Source organism: Phaenicophaeus curvirostris, chromosome 5 (assembly GCF_032191515.1).
Source record: "Phaenicophaeus curvirostris isolate KB17595 chromosome 5, BPBGC_Pcur_1.0, whole genome shotgun sequence".
In the NCBI taxonomy this organism is placed as follows: domain Eukaryota; kingdom Metazoa; phylum Chordata; class Aves; order Cuculiformes; family Cuculidae; genus Phaenicophaeus; species Phaenicophaeus curvirostris.
Window position 1 is genome coordinate 2,122,191 of NC_091396.1, and position 11,877 is coordinate 2,134,067.

At 63.9% G+C, this 11,877-nt stretch overlaps 2 protein-coding genes across 4 annotated transcripts; one reads left to right on the forward strand and one right to left on the reverse strand.

Annotated features, from left to right (window-relative positions):
• The first annotated feature begins 8 nt into the window (after nt 1–8).
• On the forward strand, nt 9–6,003 carry PPP1CA (protein phosphatase 1 catalytic subunit alpha). The gene is made up of 7 exons (XM_069857208.1): nt 9–118; nt 1,600–1,731; nt 1,819–2,049; nt 2,944–3,048; nt 3,171–3,394; nt 3,854–3,988; nt 5,005–6,003. The coding sequence occupies exons 1-7, from the start codon at nt 64–66 to the stop codon at nt 5,113–5,115; spliced, it is 993 nt and encodes a 330-aa protein (XP_069713309.1). The 5' UTR covers nt 9–63; the 3' UTR covers nt 5,116–6,003.
• On the reverse strand, nt 5,451–11,627 carry RAD9A (RAD9 checkpoint clamp component A). Of its 3 annotated transcripts, XM_069857207.1 has the most exons (13): nt 11,497–11,627; nt 11,320–11,407; nt 11,121–11,209; nt 10,961–11,031; nt 10,718–10,837; nt 9,020–9,134; nt 8,838–8,937; nt 7,655–7,764; nt 7,460–7,566; nt 6,744–6,808; nt 6,563–6,664; nt 6,235–6,442; nt 5,451–6,155 (listed from the first exon to the last, which is right to left on the reverse strand). In XM_069857207.1, the coding sequence occupies exons 3-13, from the start codon at nt 11,152–11,154 to the stop codon at nt 6,054–6,056; spliced, it is 1,134 nt and encodes a 377-aa protein (XP_069713308.1). In that variant the 5' UTR covers nt 11,155–11,209; nt 11,320–11,407; nt 11,497–11,627; the 3' UTR covers nt 5,451–6,053. The 3 variants fall into 3 exon arrangements, with proteins under 3 accessions (XP_069713308.1, XP_069713306.1, XP_069713307.1); XM_069857205.1 differs by having other exon boundaries at nt 11,121–11,407; XM_069857206.1 differs by having other exon boundaries at nt 11,121–11,627.
• Nucleotides 11,628–11,877: the final 250 nt, after the last annotated feature.

Genomic DNA, 11,877 nt, shown 5'->3' on the forward strand with positions numbered 1-11,877 from the left:
TGCCGCTCTGTGCCCGGGGCGGGCCCGCTCTATGCCCGGGGCGGGGCGGTGCGTCGGGCGGCCATGGCGGACACCGAGAAGCTCAACCTCGACTCCATCATCAGCCGCCTCCTGGAGGGTGAGCGGCACCGCCGGCTCCGGGGACCCGCCACCCGACCGGGGACCCCCCCCGAGGGCCCGGGACCCCCCCCGAAACATCCCATCCCCCCGCCCCGAGCGGCCTCGGGCCTCCCCCGCGGCCTGGGACCCTCCCGTGGCCTCGGGACCCCCCCCCCCCAGACCTTCCCTCCCCCTCACAATGGCGTCAGGGACCCCCCCTGTGGCCTCGGGACCCCCCCAGAGTGGTCTCAGAGTCCCCCCCCCGCAGCCTGGGACCCCTCAAAGACTTCCTCTATCCCCCCCATAATGGTCTTAGTGTGTGTGTGTGTCCCCCTCACAGCCTGGGACCCCCCCCCCCCCATGGCTTCGGGAACCCCCCAAAAGGCATCCCCTGCCCCCCCAGTATTGATATCAGGGTCTCCCCCCGGCCTGACTCCCCTTTATGGTTTCGAGAACCCCCCAAAAGGCATTCCGTGCCCCCCCCCGTATTGATATCAGGGTCTCTTCCCGGCCTGGGACCCCCTCTATGGTTTTGGGAACCCCCCAAAAGGCATCCCCTGCCCCCCCAGTAATGATATCAGGGTCTTCCTCCGGCCTGGGACCCCCGCCATGGCTTCGGCAGTCCCCCAGAAGGCATCCCCTTCCCCCCCCAGGATTGGTATCAGGGTCTCCCCCCGGCCTGACTCCCCTCTATGGTTTTGGGAACCCCCCAAAAGGCATCCCCTGCCCCCCCAGTAATGATATCAGGGTCTCCCTCCGGCCTGGGACCCCCCCCATGGCTTCGGGAACCTATTCACCCCCCCAGTGACCCCAGCCCCTCTTAACAGCCTCTACCCCCCCCAAACATCCCCCCCAACATCCTCATTGCCCCCCCAAGTGACCCCAGCCCCCCCCCAACATCCCCAAATCCCCCCCCAATGACCCCAGCCCCCCCCAACACCCCTATTCCCCCCACCAACATCCTCATTCCACCCCCAACAGCCCCATTCCACACCCCCAGAGCCTCCAGGCCCCCCCCAAACATTCCCTTTCCCCCTCCAAACACCCCCATTGCCCCCCCAAACATCCCTATTGCCCCCCCCCAGTGACTCCAGTCCCCTCTAACACCCCCCAGGTTTCCCCACACATCCCCTTCCCCCCCCTCAACAGCCCCGTGCCCCCCGCCCCAACATCCCCGTTCCCTCCAGTGGTCCCAGTCCTCTCAGACAGCCCCCAGACCCCCCCAAGATCCCCAAATCCACCCCCCCAACCGCCCCCCTTTCCCAGGGGGGGCTCAGGGCTGTGTGTTGGGGACAGGTAGAGGTGGGGGGGGGGTCTCGGGCCTGGCTGTTGGAGAGCTGCATGGGGGGGGTCGTGAGGGAATGGGGCCTGGATATTGAGTTGAGAGGCAGCAGGGAAGTTTGGGGGGGAGTTGGGGGGCTCAGGGGAAGTTGGGGGGGGTGGGGTGGTGTGGGGGAACGATTCCTTGACTCTTTTCTTTCTCGGGGTGGGGGGCACCAGTCCAGGGCTCGCGGCCGGGGAAGAACGTGCAGCTGACGGAGAACGAGATCCGAGGGCTGTGCCTCAAGTCACGGGAGATCTTCCTCAGCCAACCCATCCTCCTGGAGCTGGAGGCCCCTCTGAAGATCTGCGGTGAGTGCAGGGGACAAAGCTGGGGGGCCTGCGCTTCCCTCAGGGGGGGGGGCTGAGGTTCCACACACCCCCTGGTGTCCCCTCCAGGTGACATCCACGGGCAATACTACGATCTGCTGCGGCTTTTCGAGTACGGGGGCTTCCCTCCCGAGAGCAACTACTTGTTCCTGGGCGACTACGTGGACCGGGGCAAGCAGTCGCTGGAGACCATCTGCCTCCTGCTCGCCTACAAGATCAAATACCCCGAGAACTTCTTCTTGCTGCGGGGCAACCACGAGTGCGCCAGCATCAACCGCATCTACGGCTTCTACGACGAGTGTAAGTGCCGCGGCCGTGTCCCCACAGCCCCGCTGGCATCCCAGTGTGTTCCTCAACTTGGTGTTAGGCTCGTGGAGTTGTTGAGGTTGTGGAAAAGCCCTCGAAGCTCATCCAGTCCAACGCCACCACGACAAATAAACCATGTCCCCAAGTGCCACGGCCACACGGCTTTTGAATCCCTCCAGGAATGGAGACTCCACCACCGCCCTGGTCAACCCCTCCCAGGGCTTCGCCGCGTTTGGTGAAGAAATTGTTCCTAATCTCCAATCTAAACCTCCCCTGGTGCAACTTGAGGCCGTTCCCTTTAGTCCTATCGCTTCTTCCTTGGAAGAAAAGCCCAGCACCCACCTCACCACAACCTCCTTTCCAGGAGCTGCAGAGAGCGATGAGGTCTCCCCTCAGCTGAGATGAGATCTTGGGAAGAAATGTTTTGCTCTGAGGCCCTGGCCCAGGTTGCCCAGAGCAGGGGTGGCTGCTCCATCCCTGGAGGGGTTCAAGGCTAGGTTGGATGGGGCTTGGAGCCCCTGATCCAGAGGGAGGTGTCCCTGGGGTTGGAACTGGATGGCCTTTGAGGTCCCTTCCAACCCAACCCATTCCACGATTCTACAATCTGCAAACCGACTTGCATTGTCCCCGTGCTGTCCTACCCCAACCCCATCCTGAGCTGCTCCAGCCACCCCTGTGCCACCCTTGGACCCACAACCAAGCTCCATCACCTCCGCGCCGAGCGTCCCACTCCCCTGGGACATCCCATGGCGTTGTCCCTGTGGAGCTGGAGCTCTGATGGATCCCTTGGTTGTCTGGGAAGCTGCATCGACTTCCCTGGTGGGGTCATGGGGAGCCCCAGGTATCCTTGAGGAGCAACGTTAGGTACCCACACTTTGTCCCTCGCAGGCAAGCGGCGATACAACATCAAGCTCTGGAAAACCTTCACCGACTGCTTCAACTGTTTGCCCATCGCCGCTATCGTGGACGAGAAGATCTTCTGCTGCCATGGAGGTGGGTACAGCCCTTTCTGAGGCTTTGGGACAGCGTCCGCTGAGGAGAGCAGGAGCTTTTTGGAGTGGGATGGGGGCCGTTGGGGAAGAGCCAGGCCCCGATGCTGATCCCTCTCCCCGCAGGGTTGTCTCCCGACCTGCAGTCGATGGAGCAGATCCGGCGGATCATGCGTCCCACGGACGTGCCGGATCAGGGCCTGCTCTGCGATTTGCTCTGGTCGGATCCCGACAAGGACGTGCAGGGTTGGGGCGAGAACGACCGCGGCGTCTCCTTCACCTTCGGGGCAGAGGTGGTGGCCAAGTTCCTGCACAAGCACGACCTGGACCTCATCTGCCGGGCGCACCAGGTACCGTTGGGGGAATTTGAGGTGGAATTTGAGGTGGGATTCTGTTCCCTGTGGGTAGCGGGTGGGGGGCAGGCGCTTCTAACCCCAAGATTTGCCCCTCAAGGGCAGGATTTGCCCCTAGGAGCCGCCTGGGGCCGTCCAGGCCGTCCAGTATTTGTCCCCAGAGGGGACTGTTTGACCTTGGGGGTTCTGGGGGCTTGTGTGGGATGGATCCTGGGGGCGTCTTTGCCTTGGGGGGTGGCTTTTTGCCCCCACGAGGATGAGTATTTGCCCCAGAGGATGGGCATTTCCCCCAAAGGGGAGGCATTGGCTCTGAGGGATAGGTATTTGCCACCCCGGGATGATGGGTATTTGCCCCGAGGGGGGGGAGTTTTGCCCTAAAGGGTTGGATATTTGCCTCGGGGGTGGATTTTTGCCCCTGGGGTGTCGGGTTCAGCTCCAGCTCCGCTGCCTTTGCAGGTGGTAGAAGACGGCTACGAGTTCTTCGCCAAGCGCCAGCTCGTCACCCTCTTCTCGGCGCCCAACTACTGCGGGGAGTTCGACAACGCGGGCGCCATGATGAGCGTGGACGAAACGCTGATGTGTTCCTTTCAGGTGGGTTTTCGGGGAGCTCTGGGGGAGGTGGGAGGAATTCGGGGGGCCCCGGGTTCCTCCAGGAGCCAGGACTGGTGTACGGAGCGCTGGGGTGACAGGAGGGGGCCCGGGGAACTAGGGGGGAGCCTCCACCCTCGAGGAAGGAAGAGAGCGAGGAGCTGGAGCTGGAGTTGGGCTTAGTAAGCTCGTGGATGACATCAAGCTGGAAGTGTTGATCTGCAGCGGGGCAGGGAGGCTCTGCAGAGGGATCTGGGGGGGCTGGATCCATGGGTTGAGGCTCTGCAGAGGGATCTGGGGGGGCTGGATCCATGGGTCGAGGCTCTGTAGAGGGATCTGGACAGGCTGGATCCATGGACTGAGGCTCTGTAGAGGGATCTGGACAGGCTGGATCCATGGGTCGAGGCTCTGCAGAGGGATCTGGGGGGGCTGGATCAGCCATGGGGTGGCCAGCAGGAGCAGGGAAGGGATCATCCCCCTGGACTCAGCGCTGGTGAGGCCACACCGCGAAATCTGGGTTCAGTTTTGGGCCCCTCAGTCCAAGGAAGACCTTGAGGGGCTGGATCATGTCTGGAGAAGGGGAAGGGGCTGGGGAACGGGGGTCCTGGGGGCAGCTGAGAGCCCTGGGGCTGTTTATCCTGGAGAAGAGGAGGCTGAGGGGAGACCTCATTGCTCTCTCCAGCTCCCTGAGAGGAGGTTGTGGAGAGGAGGGAGCTGGGCTCTTCTCCCAAGGGACAGGGGACAGGACGAGAGGGAATGGCCTCAAGTTGCACCAGGGGAGGTTCAGATTGGATATTAGGAACAATTTCTTCACCAAGCGAGCGGTGAAGCCCTGGCAGAGGCCGCCCAGGGGGGTGCTGGAGTCCCCATCCCTGGAGGGGTTCAGAAGTGGGTGGGTGAGGTGCTCGGGGCTGGTTCTTCAGTGGACACGGACGCTTGGACTCGATGATCTCCAACCCGCAGACCCTGCTCACCTCTTTTTTCTTTTTTTTTCTTTTTTCCTTTCCTCCCCTCCTCAGATTTTGAAGCCGGCCGACAAGAACAAGGGCAAGTACGGGCAGTTCAGCGGGCTGAACCCCGCCGGGCGCCCCGTCACCCCACCCCGGAACTCCGCCAAAGCCAAGAAATGAGCCGCGCGCCGCCGCCCCCCACCGCGCTCCCAAAAGCCCCCCCCGGCCCGCAGCAGCATCAGGTCGCTTTTCTTTCGACTTGTTTTTTATTTGGAAGCTCCTGCTCCCTCCCCTGGCCTCGTCCGTCCCGCGTCCCTCCCCACCCCGGCACCAAATGCAGCCCCGGGGCGAGGGGGGAGCCCAAAACTCAATCCTGGGACCCCCCCTTCTTCACCTAATGCAGCCCCAGGGCGAGGGGGGAGCCCAGAACTCAACCCTGGGACCCCCCCCTTCTTCACCTAATGCAGCCCCAGGGCGAGGGGGGAGCCCAGAACTCAACCCTGGGACCCCCCCTCCTTCAACTAATGCAGCCCCAGGGCGAGGGGGGAGCCCAGAGACAAACCCTGGGACCCCCTCCTCTACCAAACTAAGCCCTGAGGTGAGGGGGGAGCCCAGAATTCAATCCTGGGACCCCCCTTCTCCACTAAACTCAGCCCTGAGGCGAGGGGGGAGCCCAGAACTCAACCCTGGGACCCCCCCTTTCTACACCAAGCTCAGCCCTGAGGTAGAGGGGAGCCCAGAATTCAACCCTGGGACCCCCCACTTCTACACCAAACTCAGCCCTGAGGTAGAGGGGAGCCCAGAATTCAACCCTGGGACCCCCCCCTTCTCCACCAAGCGCAGCCCCAGGGCGAGGGGGGAGCCCAGAACTCAACCCTGGGACCCCCCTTCTCCACCAAACGCAGCCCTGGGGTGAGGGGGGAGCCCAGAACTCAACCCTGGGACCCCCCCTTCTCCACCAAACGCAGCCCTGGGGTGAGGGGGGAGCCCACAGCCCAGCCCTGCGATGGCAGCGGAGGAGGTTTTGGGGGGTGGGCAGGAGGATTTTGGGGGAATAAACTTGTTAACGGGACATGCCGCGGGGGGGGCTGCGTGTGTTTGGGGGTGACGGGGGGCTCTCAGTACTCGCCGTCGCTATCCTCTGCCAGCACCTCCTGGCTGGGGGCCGGGCCGCCCCCCCCACCCGGCGTCAACACGGAGCCGAAAAACAGAGAGCGAAACTGAGGGGAGAGAGAAACGGGGGGGGGGGTCAAGGAGGGGCTGGGCCCGTCCCCCTGCCCCCCAAAGCTCATCCCAGACCTTTTTGTGAGGGGGGGTCCCCGGCACAGCTGCTTCCTCCTCGTCCTCTTCCTCCTCCTCGTCCTCCTCCTTGGGAGGAGAACGTGGGGTGCGCAGGGGGAAGGTGGGGCTGGGGGGCACCCCCGACCCCCCCTCGTCGGCGCTGGCTTCCAGGGCGATCATGTAGGATTCGAGGTCATCGTCCGATGGGGCAGCGAGGTGGGAGACGCTGGTGGGGACAGCGAGCGAGGACGATAGAGGGGGAGGTCGTCGGGGACCGTTCACTCTGGTCCCTACTGATGGCACCTGAGCAAGGAGCTCTGGCTAAAGCCACCCCAGCATCGCTTACTGGTTGCTCTGGGGGGGTTGGGAGCTGCTCTCCAGGTCCGAGAGGGTGGCCAGCACCAGGTGGACCTCCAGCACTGTGTCCTCCGCGGTGACAACCACCGGCCTGGGGACACAAGGGACATTGAGGGGAGGTGGAAGGAGGCAAAGGAGGACCCGGGGTAGGGGGGGGACACAAGTCCTACCTGCCAGGTGTGTCGTAGTGGATGGTGAGGGACAGGTTGGAGGCCTCGGCAAAGCTCAGCAGCGCCTGGGGACAGAGGGGACATTGCGGGGGGGGGTGACAGAGGGCTGGTTGGGGACCTTGGTGAAGGTCAGTGACCCCTGGGGACAAAGGGGAGGTGACAAGTGGTTGGGGAGGGTGACAAAGGGCACGTTGAGGGTCTCGGTGAAGGTCAGGGGCCGTTGGGGACAAAGAGGAGGTGACAGAGGGTTGGGGAGGTTGACAAAAGGGCATGTTGAGGGTCTCGGTGGCGCCCTTGGGGACAAAGGGGAGGTGACAGAGGGTTGGGGGGGTGACAAAAGGGCAGCTTGGGGATCTTGGTGAAGGTCAGGGGCCCCTGGGGACAAAGGGGAGGTGACAAGGGGTTGGGGAGGGTGACTAAGGGCAGGTTGGGGGTCTCGTTGATGCCCTTGGGGACAAACGGGAGGTGACAGAGAGTTGGGGGGGTGACAAAGGGCAAGTTGGAGGGTCTTGGTGAAGGTCAGGGGCCCTTGGGGACAAAGGGGAGGTGATAGAGGGCTGGGGAGGGTGACAAAGGGCACGTTGGAGGTCTTGGTGATGCCCTTGGGGACAAAGGGGAGGTGACAAGGGGTTGGGGGTTGACAAAGGGTTGATTGAGGGAGGTGACTAAGGGCTGGAGGTGACACAGGGCAGGTGGTGGCCCGAGCAGAGGCTCACGCGAAACTCCTTGAGGCAGAAGGTGACGCGGGACCCCGGTGCCACAGCCACCGCCTGGAACTCGTCCCTGCCGAGCCACAGCTCTGTCACCATCGCCTTGCTGGGCTCTGGGGGGACAGCAAAGTGGGGGGGGGGGTCAGGGCACCCCCCCAGGTGGGGAGGGGACCCCGCAACCCCCCCCCCCCCGGGACTCACCTGCTGCATCCTCCACGTGGCTGCGCAGCCCGATCCTGTCCCCGGCGCCCGCGCCCAGTGTCACCTCCGCCTGCCCCGCAGCGAAGTGCAGCACGGCCTCCGCCAGCACCCTGGGGACAGGGGACCGCCTGTCACCCACCCCGGTGTCCCCAGAGCGTCCCCAGAGTCACCCCACTGGCCTCAGCGCCACCCCTGTGCCACCTAGTGTCCTCAGAGCCACCCAGGGTCCCCTTTGCCACCCCAGTGTCCCCAGGGTCCCCTTTGCATCCCCACAGCCACCCCAGTGTCCCCAGAGCCATCCCAGTGTTGCCAGAGTCCCCTTTGCCCCCCCAGAGCCACCCCAGTGTCCCCACAGCCATCCCAGTGTCCCCAGAGTCCCCTTTGTCACCCCAGCGTCCCCACAGCCATCCCAGTGTCCCCAGAGCCATCGCAGTATCCCCAGAGCCCCCTTTGCCTCCCCAGAGCCACCCAGTGTCCCCAGAGTCCCCTTAGCCACCCCAGCATCCCCACAGCCATCCCAGTGTCCCCAGTGTCCCCAGAACCATCCCAGTGTCCCCTTTGCCACCCTGGTGTCCCCAGTGTCCCCAGAACCATCCCAGCATCCCCTTTGCCACCCCAGCATCCCCAGAGCCATCCCAGTGTCCCCAGAGTCCCCTTTGCCTCCCCAGAGCCTCCCAGTGTCCCCACAGCCATCCCAGTGTCCCCAGAGTCCCCTTTGCCACCCCAGCATCCCCACAGCCATCCCAGTGTCCCCTTTGCCACCCTGGTGTCCCCAGTGTCCCCAGAACCATCCCAGCATCCCCTTTGCCACCCCAGCATCCCCAGAGTCCCCTTTGTCACCCCAGCATCCCCGGAGCCACCCTGGTGTCCCCAGAGTCCCCTTTGCCACCCCAGTGTCCCCAGAACCATCCCAGTGCCCCCTTTGCCACCCTGGTGTCCCCAGAACCATCCCAGTGTCCCCTTTGCCACCCCAGTATCCCCAGAGTCCCCTTTGCCACCCCAGCATCCCCAGAGCCACCCCAGTGTCCCCAGAGTCCCATTTGTCACCCCAGCGTCCCCAGAGCCATCCCAGTATCCTCAGAGTCCCCTTTGCCTCCCCAGAGCCACCCAGTATCCCCAGAGTCCCCTTTGCCACCCCAGCGTCCCCAGAGCCACCCCGGTGTCCCCTTTGTCCCCCGCTCACCGTGCTTGGGCGCGGAGGCTGCTGCCGTAGTGCCGGGTGTCGAAGAGAGCCTGGAGCTGCTCGCACTCCTGGAAGGCCAAGTTGTGGGTCTTGGTGACACCTGGCAGGGACGACACGGGCTCAGCGGGGTGGGACGGGGCCAGCGCTCTCGTGTCCCCAGCGCTCGTGTCCCCGGCGCTCACCGTGCTTGCAGTGAAGCTGCACGACGAGGCGGTTGGCGTGGGGACGCAGCAGGATCAGGCACTGCCCCACCGTCTTCTCCAGCGACGGCAGCGAGCGGAACACCCCCAGGAAGGACTGCGGGGACAGACAGAGGGACTGTCACCACCGCTGGGCCCTCCTTGTCCCCAGAGATGCCCAGGAAGGGCTGTGGGGACGGATACAGGGGTGGTCACCCTGCCCTTGTCCCCAGAGATGCCCAGGAAGGGCTGTGGGGACAGATACGGGGACAGATCCAGGGGTGGTCACCTTGCCCTTGTCCCCAAAGATGCCCAGGAAGGACTTTGGGGACAGATATGGGGACAGATCAGGGGTGGTCACCCTGCCCTTGTCCCCAAAGATGCCCAGGAAGGACTTTGGGGACAGATATGGTGACAGATACAGGGGTGGTCACCTTGCCCTTGTCCCCAAAGATGCCCAGGAAGGACCGTGGGGACAGATCCAGGGGTGGTCACCTTGTCCTTGTCCCCAGAGATGCCCAGCAAGGACTTTGGGGACAGATATGGGGACAGATACAGGGGTGGCCACCTGCCCTTGTCCCCAGAGATGCCCAGCAAGGACTTTGGGGACAGATATGGGGACAGATACAGGGGTGGCCACCTGCCCTTGTCCCCAGAGATGCCCAGCAAGGACTTTGGGGACAGATACAGGGACAGATCCAGGGGTGGTCACCCTGCCCTTGTCCCCAGAGATGCCCAGCAAGGACTTTGGGGACAGATACAGGGATGGTCACCCTGTCCTTGTCCCCAAAGAGGCCCAGAAAGGACTTTGGGGACAGATACAGGGGTGGTCACCCTGTCCTTGTCCCCAAAGATGCCCAGAAAGGACTTTGGGGACAGATACAGGGATGGTCACCCTGCCCTTGTCCCCAAAGAGGCCCAGCAAGGACTTTGGGGACAGATACAGGGGTGGTCACCCTGCCCTTGTCCCCAAAGAGGCCCAGAAAGGACCGTGGGGACAGATATGGGGATGGATACAGGGGTGGTCACCCTGCCCTTGTCCCCAAAGAGGCCCAGCAAGGACTTTGGGGACAGATATGGGGATGGATACAGGGATGGAGACATGGATTGTCACTCTGCCTGGTCCCTCCTTGTCCCCAAAGATGCCCAAGAAGGACTTTGGGGATGGATGTGGGGACAGATACGGGGATGGTCACCCTGCCCGGCCCCTCCTTGTCCCCAGAAATGACTGTGGAGATGGATACAGGGACAGATATGGGGATGGTCACCCTGCCCTTGTCCCCAGAGATGCCCAGCAAGGACCTTGGGGACAGATATGGGGATGAATATAGGGATGGTGCGTGGAATGTCACCCTGCCTGGTCCCACCTTGTCCCCAATGACACCCACAAAGGACTTTGGGGATGGATATGGGGATGGTGACCCTGCCTGCCCCACCTTGTCCCCAGAAAGGACTTTGAGGGTGGATGTGGGGATGGATATGGGGATGGTGACCTTGCTGGGCTCCGCCTTGTCCCCAGAGATGGCCAGAAAGGACTTTGGGGATGGAATTGGGGATGGATATGGGGACGGTGACACTCTCTGGCCCCTCCTTGTCCCCAGAGATGTTCAGAAAGGACTTTGAGGATGGATAAGGGGATGGATATGGGGACAGTGACCCTGCCTGCCCCCCCTTGTCCCCGAAGCCCTGGGGGTGCCGCACCTTCATGAGGACCTTGCAGCGGCAGAGCTCCCTGCCCGCCTCGTACAGCTGGAAGAAGAGGGGTGCGAAGAGGAAGGAGGCGAAGGCGGAGCGGGACGAGTTGACGGTGCGCAGGGAGAGCTGGGGGGGGGGGACACACACAGAGCGCTGGCACCGCCCGTCCCCCTCGCCGTGGGGACAGAAGGGGGGGGGGGCGCAGGCAGCGACCCTCCCCAGCTCCCGGCCGCCCCCAACGCCCCGTACCCCGCTCTCGGAGGGCTCCAGGTACAGCTCGTCCCCGATGCGCGACAGCGAGTGCACGGCTCGGCCCAGGACTGGGGGGGGACAGGGAGAGGGGGGGGGTGACACTGGGCACCCCCACAGCCCCCCTGACACCCCACCCCCCCCCTGTGGCCACGCTCACCTTTAACATTGCCACCTGTAACGATGCACTTCATGGCGAGGGGCAGGGACACCTGGGGATGCGCACCTGGAGGGCGAGGCCACGCCCCCCTGGACGAGGCCACGCCCCCTCTGAGAGCCCACACGCCTTATATGGGAAGGCCACGCCCCCTAGCGAGAGGCCACGCCCCCTTCTGGGCGCTCCTGTGGGGATCACATACCTTATATGGCAAGGCCACGCCCCCTCTGTGCGATACTGTGGGGTCCACGCACCTTATATGGCAAAGGCCACGCCCCCTCGGTGCGCTCCTGTGGGGATCACATACCTTATATGGCAAGGCCACGCCCCCTAGAGTGAGGCCACGCCCCCTCTGTGCGCTCCTGTGGGGTCCACACACCTTATATGGCAAGGCCACGCCCTCTGCTTGTTAGCCACGCCCCCTAGCGTGAGGCCACGCCCCCTCTGTGCGCTCTCGTGGGAATCACACACCTTATATGGCAAGGCCACGCCCTCTCTGCTGGGAAGCCACGCCCCCAGCAAAGAGGCCACGCCCCCCTCTGTGCACGCCCGCAGACAACGCGCCTTATATGGCAAGGCCACGCCCCCTAGCACGAGGCCACCCCCTGCGCGCCAGCGAGGCCACGCCCCCAGGAGAAACCACGCCCCCTCCTGTACGAGGACACGCCTCCTTCGCTAAGCCACGCCCCCTCCGCGCACGCACTCCTGTTAAGGCCACGCCCCTCCGCGGATACAAACTAGAGGCCACGCCCCTTTGTGA